We start from the raw sequence: 14,588 nt of genomic DNA, 5'->3' as shown, positions 1-14,588 counted from the left end.
CTCTGTTAGTGCTTGCTCATACTCTCACATCAGCTACGACGCCCGAGAACGAAGCCGCCCCTCTTTGGTTTTCCATTTCATCTCACATCATCGCTATCAAAGTCCCCCGCACCAGATCCATTCCCGGTCTGCGGGCCATCCTTCTTTCTTCCAAGGCAACCAATGATGCAAGATCGACCGAGAACGACATGTCTATGCGTTCGGTGAAGGAAGCACGCCATCTTCTGGCCTTATGACTGGAGGACATGGAGCTGCTATCTAAAATGTGCATTACGTTTTTCTCCTGATCTTCGGCCGCGGAGTATATGTTTTACTTCCGGAACGGACTACGGTACAGGACTGCTCATCAAGCCGAGAGATTCAAGAGCCAGCGCCATGCAGCGCCCGCAGCTGCAGCACCCGGTCGCTAAATACAGTGAGGATGCAGGTCAGTGGCGCGAGCATCAGAAGCACACAAGGCTCCGATCCAACCTACCTGCTCTTCTTACCTCGATTGTCACACTGAGACAACAACGCCATCATATATAATAACAGCAGAACCATTCCTTGGGAGTTTGTCATACACAACAAGTTTTAATCCCGGAAAGCGGTCTCATTCCCCGGTCTCTACAAGCAGGAATATGAATGCCTTGGCAGCCGCTCACATCCAATGCGAGGACGTCTATCTTCTCAGGCTGCTGCACGTTGATGCATCCTGTTCGGACCCAATTGGAACAGTTTGCATATCCCGCGGATCCCTGGCACACCACGATCTCATTGGGTAACGCTCCGCCAACTTCGAACCCGGGAGCGGGGGTGGCTCTGAGGCTGCAGAGCTGCCGCATAGCTGCATGACATTCAGGCAGCAGCCTGTTGGTCCAGTGGAACCTTCTGACAGCCTACCTAACCATGGCTGGTGCTAGGCGATCTCGGCTTACAACGTCCATGATTGTCTTCCATCGAATTGTGGTCAAACTTTCTCGTTCAAGGTTGGTGGGCAATATTTTCAGGCAGCCCGCCATATCAATCTTTGAGTGGCTGTTTCCTCACCGAGATCGTTATAAGATCATCTGGTGTGCCGAATAGGGCTTGGAAGCTGTGAACTTGTGGTTTCTAGAAAAAGGCATGATACGACGACAAGGTGGCGCAGCAGCGCTCTCATATCAAAAACCCCTCAGCAGCAACTATGGATCACCAGCCTGACGTGGCCTCACATGCAGGAAATCACTTGAGCTACTCGTCATGGGCCTAAGCCCGAAAATTGAGACTGTGCATTAGCTAGTCTTGTTAGAATGGTTGCGTTGGAATAATGGAAGTCCACCAGAAAATGCACAGGATTGCGAGCCGTGAGCGTAATGAAGCAGATACACATAAGGGTGACATTTTAGTGCAAATAAGACAAGCCCTTCTTGTGGATAGTGAAAGCCATTCTCGCAGGCAGACTCAAAACACCCGTAGGAGATTAAGGCAACGGGAGGCAGGCTATCAGGCGACCCGATATTGTCAGGTGAGGTCGGGTGATGTGATGGGATGGGAACCTGCATGGCTTATCACCATAACATTGGTGCTTGAGATGAGGGGAAACCACACCGGTAGTCTTCAAGCGGAAGCCACATGCAATCCAAGAGCCTGATGAGCGGTGTGGTAAATGTTCAACGCAGCCGAAACGAATAGGTCTGAGTTGACAAAAGGGTGTTGCAAGCAGAAATTTACTGGATTTTGTAATTGTAATTGTATATGTGTCGGCAGAAGAGGTGCAAGAAAGTGGCTGTTGTTGAAGTGCTGCGTTGCATCTGTACCACGTGTGCCAATGAATGCAAGGCGGCGAAACTCGTGGATAAGTCCGTCTTATTGCAGTTCAGCCTCAAGACTACTTGCAGAGCTTTAAGAGCAGCAGAATGATTACGGGCATATTGCATCTGGAATAAGAGCTAAAGAGTTGATGGTGTAGTGCATCAGGCTCGCTATGATCTGGTTTCTTGATCGGCAGCATGATGCCCGACTGTTGTACCCAGAAAGAGCCGACTTCCTTGGAATCCAATCATTCAAGAGCTTGGCCGCAACTGAGATCGAATCAGGTTATGATTGAAGCTGACGTGCATCTTCGTCAACCACCTCTTCAGGTTTCGTACCGAGGGCCAAAGCCTCGAGCTTTAGTGGTGGAGGTGGCCCGTCATTCGTGGCAGAGTCGCCCAGTTCAGGGTCGTTTCGGACATCCACTGTTTAGAAGCCGGGTTCTGAAAACCCCAACCCAAAGTTGCCATCACCATAGAGTGTTGAAACTGAAGTTCGGACATTGCTTGGAGGGGTATTGTTATTCAGATCGTAACTCTGGCTAACATGTTTCATTGATCTGATTTGACTGAAATATCATGTAAAGTATCAATTTTTGAATGAAGTTATATCTCTCGGCCATCCAGTGTTCAGTCTAAGAAGTCATGGTGAATTTGTGTATCCATCATAGGGTGAAGACGGACTCGGTACTGGTAGACTCTGAAAGTCAGTTCGCAACGTCGAGTCTATGGAGCCAGTCGTGTCAACACAATTGGGAGAGCTACTTGTCATGTTCAACTGAACAGATGTTATGTAATTGTGATTCATGCTTCCACGGAACACCACAACGATTCTTGTTGAGGTAGTATCCCTGATTGTTGCCTAATCATGATATTGAGAAGAATTGAACGATGTGGTCATAATGTCACCTCTATGAGCCTTTGATTCTGTATGAGGTTGATTTAGACTTTATGGATAGGCATGTCAATTCAAGCCATATAAGCCACCACATTAGCATAAATGGACGAACAGATTTTCCGTCCATCTTGATCTATCATGGCGACTTGAGAGGTACATAAAGGGAATCAATGAGTTCACATGCCCGGAGGGTCTTTGGCTGCAAGTTCTCAGAGCTTTGATACCCAGAGAACCCGAGGCGTCAACTTTGAAGGATGTGTCAAAGTTTGGGGATATTGATGGTCAGAACTCGGATGCTGGGAGAAACTCTCATGGACCTCTTGTGCCTGGGAATTTGGCCTCGAAACAGCTGGAAAGAAAAGGAAAGAAAGAAAACATCGTTGAGTGACCTCCGGGTATCTAGGTGGGCCCAGAGACTTGAACCCAGATGCCGGGGCTTATGCTCGAAGACCCTTTGGAGCTTTCTACCTTCATGGTTTGTTACGGGATTTCACGTAGGTGGAAGTGACACCTATATTAAATTTTCGAGTTCTCAGAAAATGAGTCTTGATTGAGTTGACGAGAAACTCGTATGGATCCAACGTATTATTTTCTCATTACCGCGCCACAAATCGTGTCCCATCATCCCCCCCGTGCCATCAGGGTATTGTCTGCTGCCATCTCCGATCTCCGGCCGAAGGCGTTCAGCGTGGATGAGCTCACAGGCCCGGCATCTAGCTCCGATAAGCGGTGACCAGCCGGCAGCTCGGCGCGTCCCCAGAATCTCTCCGTATGTGCCCCGTCAAGCTCGTTGATGCCTGCCTTCTCCGCCCGAAACCCATCCGCTTGTCCCGTCTCGGCAACCGCAGATGCTTGCATATTGTTTCTGCGTTTGCGTCGTCTGTACCACATGAAGAAGCCTATGGATGCTAGCAAAAGGATGCCGAGAGCGACGCCGACGCCTACCCCGATGCTCGTCGCCAGGGGAATGCCAGTAGATGTAGTTTTTGAGGTAGTGGTGGGCAAGTTCGATGTCGTTGAATTTGGCTCAGAAGTTGTGGATTGGGCGGAACTGTACGTTGTGGTGGGTTCGGGTGTCGTCGTCGTTGTCGTGGTGGCTTCCGTTGGCGTAGAAGTTGTCGCATCCACACGTGTCGTTTCTGCAGAAGTCGTCTGCGCAGTGGAAAGATCAGAATCAGTACCGAGCGTGAAGACGATTGTAGATCGACTCAACCGAACGACTGCGGTCTTTACAACTGTCGCGGTGACGAATGTGGTGGTGTCGTCGTCTGTCGTGGACGCGGAGAGAAAAGGGGTAACCGAGAGGGCCATGGTTGCGACGCGACCGCGGAAGACCGATTTACGGCAGATTAGAAGACCAAATGATTAGATCAGAAGTCTCAGAGAAGTTCAGAATGACGCGTCAAGAATTTCATTGTGAAAAAAAAAATGGTATCAATGGAAGCGTGTTGTCGTGAAAGAACGCCTCACCCAGCGGGAATGCATCGTGAATCGCGAATGCGACGCTATCAGCGAAAACAAACGACAAAAAAACTAGAAATTAGATGTCGTGGATAGGAATTGAGTTGCGGATCCTTCTAATCTTATTTTGGTTCATGATTGGCCCAAAACCGTTGTCTCAGCTGTTGCTTGTTGGTTCTGCGTTGGCTTCCAACATGCGAGAAGCAAACACAACCCTTGCTCCAACAGCTGGGGCAGCAGCCACGTCACATACCATGGACCTCTAAAAGTCTGATGATGATGATCAATCCGGGTCACAAGAGCAGCAAGAGACATGTAGTAGCTCATCGAAGTCTGCTTCTCATGGTTTGAAACCTCATTACAGGAAGTAAGTACGTTATACTATGGATGAAGAGAACCAACTTAGAAGGCCTGACACTACTGCAGAACCCCCACACTGCGCTCAACGAATAATAGCCCAGGTAGGTGATCTTTACTGATTCAGGAATCCACATGAAGTCTAGAACGGATCCTTCCTTGCCCATTTACTCCTTTAGGACGTGGTATCCCATGAAGTGCTAGTCGGCTAGGGACCTTTTCCCAATCAGAAAAGATCGACGGAATTCTCTAGTAAGTAACCGTTATTGTGTATAGGCGAAGTAGGGGAAAACTGAAGATATCGGCTGATGAGAAGTGCCGTAGTCCGCCATGGTTGATGGGATAGTCCTATATTGCATTGGATGAAGACTGTGTTGTGGGCGAACGCCTGCAAAGACCTGAAAATCAATGGCAAAATTCGCCTTGAGTAGACGTTGAATGCCATTCATAATATGTACTTTGTTCGAGGTAGCCAAGAAGACTTGCATGCACACCGTGTTGCTGTGTTGCTGTGTCATGGGCTCAGCGGGTATAAATATTCCTTGCCCTCCTAACCCCTCATCGGCTCTCTTTTCTCTTTACTCATTGAGTCTTGCTTTCATCACTCGAGTCTGACTCCTCAATACCTAACACCAAAAGAAATCGAAAAACATTCATTGTTCTGACCCGATAATGTCGCAAACTTCGGGACGAGGCAAGTACCTCGGCTTTTGTCCACTGTCAAGCCTTTCCTCGCCCCTGGAGACCTTCCTCTATGTATCATAGCGAAGGGAAACATAAGATCACACATGCTTCCAAGGACTGATAAGTTCAAGTACTCGTCTGCAAAAGGCCTCCAAGACATTTTCCAGGTCAAGTCAACCTGTGCTTCCAGAACAACCCACACAGCATGTCCGAGAGGTATCACAGACGATGGCCTTCGCAAAAAAAATATTGAACTATTCCCATACTTGGCGCGGAAAGGCTATCCTCAACACATCTGTTATGGAATTATGGACTAGAAATCCTCCGCCAGATTTCAAGCCATACGAACATCCTTCGACCAAGAGTCATTACACTGCAGCCATCGAGATCGACATTTAGCAACCAGGCGTTGAATGCAGTTTCGACTAGTCATTAATTCCTCACGGCATCATAAGATTGGTTTGAAATCACACAAGGAGTACCGAGCCGAACCTCTTCCCGATCCGAAAGTCTTTCGACGGGAGGCAACCGGTTACCGATCTCGATCGTCAAAGGTTACGAAAGAACCTTGAGACTATTGGTGGTCGATACAAGAGGCATGAATTTCATTCGCGAAGCTAACAGCGGCTATTAAAGGCAGCGAGAACCCTCACGCAGGACTCCTCCAACCGCACCTCCGTATCTTGGACGGGTTCATCCAGTGCGGCTGGCCGGAGCCGATGCGTTTGCGAGCATGCGATACCCGGAAGCTTAGCACGGCTAGTCGGTAGATAGCCGATGGCGAAGGTGAATCACCACACACCGATCGGTCACGAGGAGAAGTCTGATGCATCATGGAACGATGGGATGGGGGTTGGGGGACCTGTGTAGACAGGTTGGTTCCATTGCCGACGCGGATTTAAATCCGGGAAAGTGGCAGAAAGTGGCACACCATCTCGGTGTTTGTGCCGGTTATTCATCCATTGACCAATAGAGCAATTTCTTCCGATGTCTTCTCAACCTTCCTTGCTCGTTTGGACGAGTCAGAGATGATTTGGGTGCGCTAGAGCGTGGGCCACCACGTATTTGACGGCAATTCGCGGCGAGTCGGGGCATCGCAGTGTCGGTGTTCGTCCCTCATTTCCAGAGAACCCCGCCATTTTTGTCGTGAGGGGGAGGGGCACTACCCCCCACTTTGTGCCACCAAAGGGTGGTAGTGTGGTGTATTCCCCAACCATGGCAGGGAACACTGGTGAAGCGGCACGCTATTTTAGACGAAATCGCGGCTATCCCGTTCCTCCGTCATCGCTGTCGGTCGGCCAATCTGTAGCCGAGTAGGTAAAACCCCATACAACCCAAGTCTCTTCACCACGCGCGTTTTCTTTTCCAGTTTCACGATCCTTTTGCTTTGACCAGATCCCTAATCCCGCATCCCAAGGTACGAACCCTCCATGTGCCAACACCACAAGTTGAGCCGGGCCAAATACTCACATCATCTCTAGATCCAGCCCCAGATACCACCGCCGCCATGAAGCTTCTCTACCCAACTTCCCTCAAGCTCGACATCGAGTCCCTGGAGGGCTTCTCCGTGAAGCTCGTCCCGTACGACGTCAAGACGGCCATCCCCGAGGAGCACACCGACGCCGAGATCCTCGTGACCTGGACCAACTCCGCCGACAACCTCAAGGACGCCGCTGGCCGCCTCAAAAACCTCAAGTGGATCCAGTCCCTCGCCGCCGGCCCCAACGACGTCCTCAACGCCGGCTTCGACGCCACCAAGATCACCGTCACCACCGGCTCCGGCCTCCACGACCACACCGTCGCCGAGCACGCCCTCGGCCTCCTCCTCAACGCCGCCCGCCGCTTCTACGAGATGCGCGACCACCAGCTCCAGAACAAGTGGCCCGGCCACCTCGGCGGGCCCCAGCCCGACCGCCCCGCCGGCGCCTTCACCACCCTGCGCGACGCCCGCGTCCTCATCTGGGGCTTCGGCAACATCGCTAAGTCGCTCACCCCGCACCTCCGCGGCCTCGGCGCCCAGGTCAAGGGCATCGCCCGCGGCCAGGGCGTGCGCGACGGCGTCGAGGTCTACGGCGAGGACAAGCTCGCCGAGCTGCTCCCCGAGACCGACGCCCTCGTCATGATCCTGCCCGGCTCCGACGCCACCAAGAACGCCCTCAACGCCGAGCGCCTCAAGCTGCTGCCCAAGCACGCGTGGGTCGTCAACGTCGGCCGCGGCACCTCCGTCGACGAGGACGCGCTGGTGGATGCGCTCGAGGCCGGCCAGGTCGGCGGCGCCGCGCTGGATGTGTTTGTCACGGAGCCGTTGCCCGAGTCGAGCCGGCTGTGGAAGGCGCCGAACGTTATCGTTTCCCCGCACGCTGCTGGCGGCCGGCCCCAGGGTGCGGAGGCCCTGACGGCGTACAACTTGAGACGGTTCCTGGCCGGCCAGCCGCTGAAGAACGTCATCTGAAACGGGGGTTTTGGAGGGGCGCTTGGATCGGACGGGATTATGTAAAAGGAAAAAAAGCATGATTGGGAGGTAATTAGACGGGTGCTATGGGAGTAAATACAAAGCGTATGAACATGATCAATACAAAGCCCTCTTGTTGTCTTTTGTCGCATCTGATCCTTCCAGAATCTCCCACAGGACTTTGTGTCACGGTGCTTATCTTCCTCTTCTAGCTTCGAATTCTTTCTTAGCAGTCGACGGCTGCAATCTGTCTTGCGTAGAAGGTTTCCATGTTCCATGACCAGCTGGTGATCTCCCGCTCCGTCATCCACTCCGAGATCTTCTTCTCCCAAGCAAGGCGGCAGGCATCTCTCAGCTCAACCGGCGTGAGGTTCTCGAGATTGGTGTGCTTCTGCTGGCACCACTTTTGCAAAAGCTTGTAGCGATCCTGGACTGGGGTGAGGGCGATTTGCTGCTGCAGCCAGTGGCCCACGCGGTAAGCGGCATGGTTCTGAGGTCCACGGCATGAGCGCGAGGGCGTGCTCGCATCGCTTCAGCTCTTCATCAGTGAAGACCCTTTGCTCCGCTAGACCAACAACCTGCGAAGCACCTTCACCTTCCTTCTGGACGGGCCTGATCATGAAGTTCTTGAAGGCGTCGGAAACAGGGCAGCTGGTGCCGGTGACGACGATCTTCCTGGCCCAGTTGAGCGCCATGTTGTAGCTCAGAGCCAGGTTCATGCGATTCATCGGGTTATCGAAGGCGTTGGGCGCGAGGCCGAAGACGATGACTGAGACGTAGTGTCCGCTGGGATTGAGGCGACGGATGATTCGGCCGTGAACGGCGGCGGGGAGGTGCTTTCGCAGCTCGTCGGCATCGAGGACTCCATGCGTGCGGAGCTTCTCGGCGAAGGGGATGACTACCTCGAATGGATGGCCAGGCACACAAGGCTCGCCGAGGAAGACATCGTCCCAAATAACCTGGCGGAGTGCGAGGTCCATTCCGCCCCTGAAGTTGCGCGCCATCTCCGGCTCTTCGTTCATCAACGGAAGACGCTTCTCGATGCGGGTGAGGGCTGGCAGGCTGTTCTCTCTGATGATTGCGAGTCTGAGTTCGGCGAACAACTGGGAGGCGTCGGTCGGGCCGTCGGGAGCCATGCTGGGCTCTTCGTATATCCATGGAAACTCTCCGACGTCGGTCTGCTGGGTCTGTTTCGGTCCTGTTCGTCGGTCAGGATGTACAAAACAATGGAGATGGGAGGCGATCGTGACGAACCTGTAGCGGAAAGTTTGGCCCAGACCTTCACGTGAACCTCCCACTCGAACCAGGAGGCCGAGACAACCTGGACACCTCTGTTGACGAGCCACTTTGCGGCGCCCTTTTCCTGGGCATCGTAGAAGCTCCGGAGCGTGCGCTTCTCTTGGCGCAGCACGCTGGCGAACTTTTGCTCCATGAACTTTTCGCGCTCTTCAGACGTGGCGGGTGGCTTCTCTGGGGCGTCGGCCATTCCCACATCTTCGGGGGATTGACGGTTGCTAGCCGCCATCTGTGTCAATGGGCAGAGATGACAAGCCTAAGATCGTCGGGGATGAGTGGTAGCAAGTGAAGAGGTCCGAGGTTTGAGGGAAGAGAGTCTTGTAGAAGCTACGAGGGTGAAATCAAGATAAAAGAGAAAAGATCTTTGTTTACTAGAGCGTTCACTGTCATGAATTCAGACGTGGACGTTCTTAGGCCGCAACCATGATCCCGAGTGAGCCATGGCCCCTGCTGACAGACATTACCACAAATCGAGGAACGTCTTCCCCAAGGTGGCTCGGTATTGCCATACCATCAAAGCGTCAAAACCCTCTAGAATCATTATTACGCCAAAAGAACAAGAGGGGCTTTATGAGTTTGGAACCAAGTGCTGTGTATTAAAACCAAGCATGGGTTCTAGGTCATCTGTCTTTGGCTGTCTGATCCACTCTGCCTGGCTTGATGAGTCTTCGATGTTCTTTCAGGATATTTTGAGAATGTACGTGTTGCTAGACTAATGTTACTATGATTTGACTAGGACATAATGTCCCCGGGGATTCTAATGGCAGCAGAAGCAGACATAAAATGCCATCCACAATTTTTGCTAACGTTGATCCTTGCCTTGGATGGGCTCTACTGATAGCTGAGCTGTGCATGAGTTTTGCTATCCGGGCGGATACTTTTGACTAACCGGGCGGGTGTAGATGTGAATATAACGACACTAACGGCGACGACGACGACGATAATAATAGGGACAGAGAGAGGGATAGGAATAGCGATGGAAATAATAGAAGTTAATCGAGATAAAATCAACTACAAGACCTAATATAGGTAGTTATCCGCCCGGTTAGCTAGAAGTATCCGCCCGGATAGCAAGACTCCTGTGCATAACGCATTCTAATCCAGCTTAGAGAGTGACTAGTAGCTTCAGAGAAATTAAATAAAAAAGTAAAACAATCTTTCGAAATAGTCCACTACTGCCTGTTGTCTTCAGCCCCCCTCCCCCGGAAGCGTTGAAGACCTCTCTAGACAAAGAGGCATCTCTGCCCCTTTTTGCCACAATCATCAGCAACCCCATAGTCACAGCAAGACTCGCCATCAGCCGAACACTCGTATATGTGGTTTCTGACCCTCTTTCTCGTGACGATGTACTTCTTAGTGTCAGGGTGCTTGCAGGCCCCGCAGACTCTTCGCTGGTAGCCGCGGGTGTCGCACTTGCACCCGGTCTTTACACAGTCCCGTTTGTCGAGCGAGAAGACCTGGTTTTGCCGGTCGACGAGTTCCTCGCGCGGGGTCATGGCAATGGAATCGTCATTTGAAACGGCCCCTTGTGCGGTGATGGCGAGGACGGAGATGATGAGGGAGGTGGCGAAACGCATGGTTGGTAGATGGGTACTGCTGCTTGGGTCTGGTCCCTAAATAAGTCAGACAAGGTATATAGGAGAATAACAGGGTTTCAAAATTAGTAAATATCGTAGCTTGCCTTATTCTTTATAGTTGCGGTGATGTTCAGATGTTGCCTGTCTGTTGACTCAGATTCGAGCTAAATTACGAAGAACATAGCGATTCTTTATATACGTGTGTTTACCTAGGCTGTTTAGATCTGTAATACTTCTACTGCTAAATACAATCTTCAAACATGGAGCCTGTCTCACATATTTTCCTTCATGTCGAGGAAGTTTCATAGCCCACCCTGAAGAGTGTACACAGTAGGTAAATCCAGTAAGAGCACTTCGGTCGGTGCTTCGTCCAGTAAGAAGATCGCAACATACGTAACCAATGGACCCAGTATGATGTATTTGCCTTCATACATGCGAATAAAGCAAGCGACTTTCGTCTTATTGTCACGCACGTCGTACCTGAATTAGAATCCAGTGAGGCATAGCCTTTGAGTAAAACAGCCAAGAGCTGGAAGGTGATGCCTTTGATGTAGTGCTCACACCCTACTAACGGGTGCCATGTGTAGTTGTCAGATTCGGTTCAATAAACACTCCGTCCATCTTCCCGCACCAAACATCTGTCCTAGAGAGAGGTGTAGCAGAACGGAGAAGAAGGCTGATGTATTGGAGGCTCTTCAGATTTATCTTCGGCCATTGCATTCACAGACCCACCAAAACAAAAACAAAGATGGGAAGACAGTCTTAAGTATTTGTACAAGCGGGAACGGCAGTCCTTTTCAGAGAAATAACTCCTCGGAATGCGTCTATCGATCTGAAAAAAACGGTTGACATACGGATACTCCAATGCCGTCGTCAATACAAGACGTGACGGTATGATTGACCAGGCCGTATGTCGGCCAAATCCTCCAACAGTTCAAACATGCCGCTTGCTTGCATGAGTTGTCACACTTAGTCTCGTTGATCTGATAGACGAGTTGTCACTTCGGGAGTCTGCGCCAGGTTGGTGTCGGATAGTTGAGTGACAGTCTAATCTAGGAACCGAGGCCAAGACGCAGTCTGCAGGCGTTCGGTCAATCGTTTAGGTTCCATGAAGCACTGGCAAACGATTGCAACCCAAGTATCACAGCCGGTTATCAAGGAGGATGGTTACCTCGCATGTCGCATGAAATCTACAACTGGCTGTTCCACCGCTGGCTCTTAACTGCGATTCCCATTTGACCGTTCGCGACGAAGGAATGGGCAACAATGGAGACAAGCACGAAAGTTGATCCGTCTTACGTTTGGCATTCCGGGCTGTGTAATGGCTGTGTAGAACAAAGAGCAGAGCAGCAAGCAGATTGTGGACGGTGAAACGCGAAGTATTGTGTCCTCGTCATCTACCGGGTGTTCTAGGAGAGGGCTCAATTCGAGACGAAGTTGGCAATGCATTCGCCCCTTCAGATCTAAGCCACCCCCTCAGACTGAATCTGGGTCTCTGCAGACAAGATTTCATGGTCACCCAGGTTGAAGAGTGTGGTAGGGTAGCGGTTCCATTAGCTCGATGCGCTGGGGACACCGTGACACCCATGCCGGCCATCACGACCTGCTCGGACCGGACAGTAGCTCGATCAAATAAGCTTCGAACTACGGCGGATGAGAGCCGAAGCACGCTAATAGATGGAGTAGCCCGAGAATGCACGGCAGATTTGATAGACTGTTGGGAGATACAGCCTACGGGCGTAGCTGTACACACGGTAAATCATCACCACCAGTTCCCACGGGGACTTTCATGTTCTTGTCAACATATATACGTGAGTAAATATCTGGTTGTGACAATTTATTGTAGAATGTATTCACCACCGGGTTCAAAAATAGTCTATTAGAGGTTGGATAAAGGAGTAGAAAGTCAAAATAAGCTTTCTGACCAGTCTGCTGGAATCGTTCGAGATTCAAGGGTTCTCCGCATTCAGATGGCAGAGAGAACTTCTGACCGAGCTTAAATAAATTACGCGGCCATGCCGGCCTCCTAGCGAGCTCGTCGCATTCCCTTGCGCCCTAGGAGAAATGACTCGGAACTGGCAAGGACCGGATATTTCGTAATCCTCTTCCGTACGTTTCCCTCGGAAATTGTTCTCATGCCGTCTTACTTGCCCAAACCTTAAGGCCATGGGCATCCAAGCACTCATGACTAGTCACAGAACTGGAAACTTTAGAAGGAAATACTCTTTGCTGTTCTAGAAGTTGTCTGATTACGCGTACTTGAATGGTAGTTGTATGCAGAAACTTTGGCGATTCTGAGATTGAAAGTTCATAACACCCGAAGACACACGCTTGTCTTTATCTCCGGCTACACCTCAGTTCTTGTCAGCTCGGCGCGCTTTTATCCAGCCGGCGCCTAACTTCTAAAGGGAAGCTTCTCGCCCGGAGGCCCCGCCATGCAAGACGCAGGATAACTTAGCGGCGGCGACTTATCATACATGGGAGGCCCATTCTTCACACCGCCGTAGCACAAAGTCAAGTATATGACAGCCGACGGGAGGTTTGAATTATTGGCTGGGCTCCCACCTGTAACTACACCATGGGCTAGAACTCAGCTTTCACGATGGCTTCGGGTTCAAAATAGCCTATACCCATGGAACGTAAGAAAGCTTGTCAGATATAGGAGAATTTGAGAAATGACTCGCTTTGGTAAACTATATATCACGAAGTTTGCAGCTGATATGGAAGAAGTCCAAATATAAATAGGCAGAATATCTCTCCCCAATTATATGCAGATCATCGACTACAGGAACTCCAAAGCCTCCAAACTAGCTATCAGTCTTTCGGCTCTTGCCAAATATCAAGAAAACCTCATTACGCGCGCATACGCACCACCAAGTCAGTATCTCCAGGAACTGATGCTTCTGTTAGTGTCCTATCCTCTAACATCATGTGTAGCTCCAACATGAGATTCTTCGAAGTCATCTTCTGCCTCATTGCAGCAACCGCCGTCAGCGCCGCGCCCCAGGCTGCTAAGGCATGCCAGCCTCAAGGCTTTGACACGTACTCCAACTGCAAGGGCCTATGCTTCAGCAAAGACTGCCACACACAGTCGGATGGGAAGTTTCATTGCTGTAACTTCTAGATGTCTCTACCAGAGGCGAGCGCAACCAAGGGAGTCAGCGATTGGGTTAGAAGCGGGCAGGGGAAATCGTAGATTGAAGTTTTATCTTCCCAAGGCTTTGAGGCGTCTTGCAAAATTCGGAGTAGACTTGACTTCACCAAATACAACCCAAACCATTATGTTCTTACTTGTGAATGGTGCAAACTGGAACCCTTCATACAATTGTATGTGGAGCCGTTCTAAACATTTGTCTTTCCGCGTGATCACGCCTTAGGTGGAATAATGCTGCCTAATAACCGAGACCGCCTATTTTGCCTGTGTCTGCGCGGCTATATTTCCTGTGTATTTAATCACACCTGTCCGAGACGATAGTATTAGCGAGGACGACGACGACGGTATAAACGACGGCGATAACAGAAGCGATGACAACTATAGAAGCGACGACGACGATTGAAGTACGACGATAAAGTAGAATAACGACAGGAAAAGTAGTCAACACAGCACAAAAAAATTAGGCGGTCTCAAATATCCGGCCTAAGGTATGATGCTTCGCTCGACTATTGCAGAGCTTAATAAATGCAAGAACCTTCAAAGTTTTGCCTTATCAACGACGTTTCTATCCTTTTGGAAACCTTCGACAAGCTCAACCACGTACTCAGCGCAACCATAAGAGCCTTGGTATCCCCAGCCAGCATGTCCATAGTTGTGGACCACTAGAGTTTCCTTTGTTGACAAATTGAAATCCGTCTCCAGTCGGACACCGCCCTTTCTCCAGGGCCGCAATCCAACTCCGTGTCTTATGATTTCGACACCTTCTACCCCCTTTCCATTCGCAAGCTGAGGAGACAACGCCACACAACGCTTGATGATCCGCTTGGCGATGTTCGTGTCAGGCTCCGGGCTCCAGTTTCCCTTGTCGTAAGTGCCGCCCAACACAGTACCTCCTCCAGATGCGCGCATCATCAAATACGAGATTTCGGCATCTCCG

The 14,588-nt window shown here is 50.8% G+C and overlaps 3 protein-coding genes across 3 annotated transcripts; 1 reads left to right on the top strand and 2 right to left on the bottom strand.

The window, feature by feature from the left end:
• Window positions 1-6,679: 6,679 nt before the first annotated feature.
• COL26b_006550 (uncharacterized protein) lies at window positions 6,680-7,624 on the top strand (the record flags this gene model as incomplete). The annotated part of the gene is made up of 1 exon (XM_053179366.1): window positions 6,680-7,624. One exon carries the CDS (start codon window positions 6,680-6,682, stop codon window positions 7,622-7,624), a length of 945 nt encoding a protein of 314 aa, XP_053036644.1.
• Window positions 7,625-7,850: 226 nt separating this feature from the next.
• Window positions 7,851-9,149, bottom strand: COL26b_006549 (uncharacterized protein; the record flags this gene model as incomplete). Its single annotated transcript, XM_053179365.1, has 3 exons — window positions 7,851-8,114; window positions 8,179-8,822; window positions 8,879-9,149. 3 exons carry the CDS (start codon window positions 9,147-9,149, stop codon window positions 7,851-7,853), a joined length of 1,179 nt encoding a protein of 392 aa, XP_053036643.1.
• Window positions 9,150-9,931: 782 nt separating this feature from the next.
• Window positions 9,932-10,497, bottom strand: COL26b_006548 (uncharacterized protein; the record flags this gene model as incomplete). Its single annotated transcript, XM_053179364.1, has 2 exons — window positions 9,932-9,940; window positions 10,249-10,497. 2 exons carry the CDS (start codon window positions 10,495-10,497, stop codon window positions 9,932-9,934), a joined length of 258 nt encoding a protein of 85 aa, XP_053036642.1.
• Window positions 10,498-14,588: the final 4,091 nt, after the last annotated feature.

The sequence above is a fragment of the Colletotrichum chrysophilum genome, assembly GCF_026319265.1.
Source record: "Colletotrichum chrysophilum strain AFK26 chromosome Unknown scaffold_49, whole genome shotgun sequence".
Classification (NCBI taxonomy): domain Eukaryota; kingdom Fungi; phylum Ascomycota; class Sordariomycetes; order Glomerellales; family Glomerellaceae; genus Colletotrichum; species Colletotrichum chrysophilum.
This window is presented reverse-complemented; position numbering and strand designations above follow the sequence as displayed.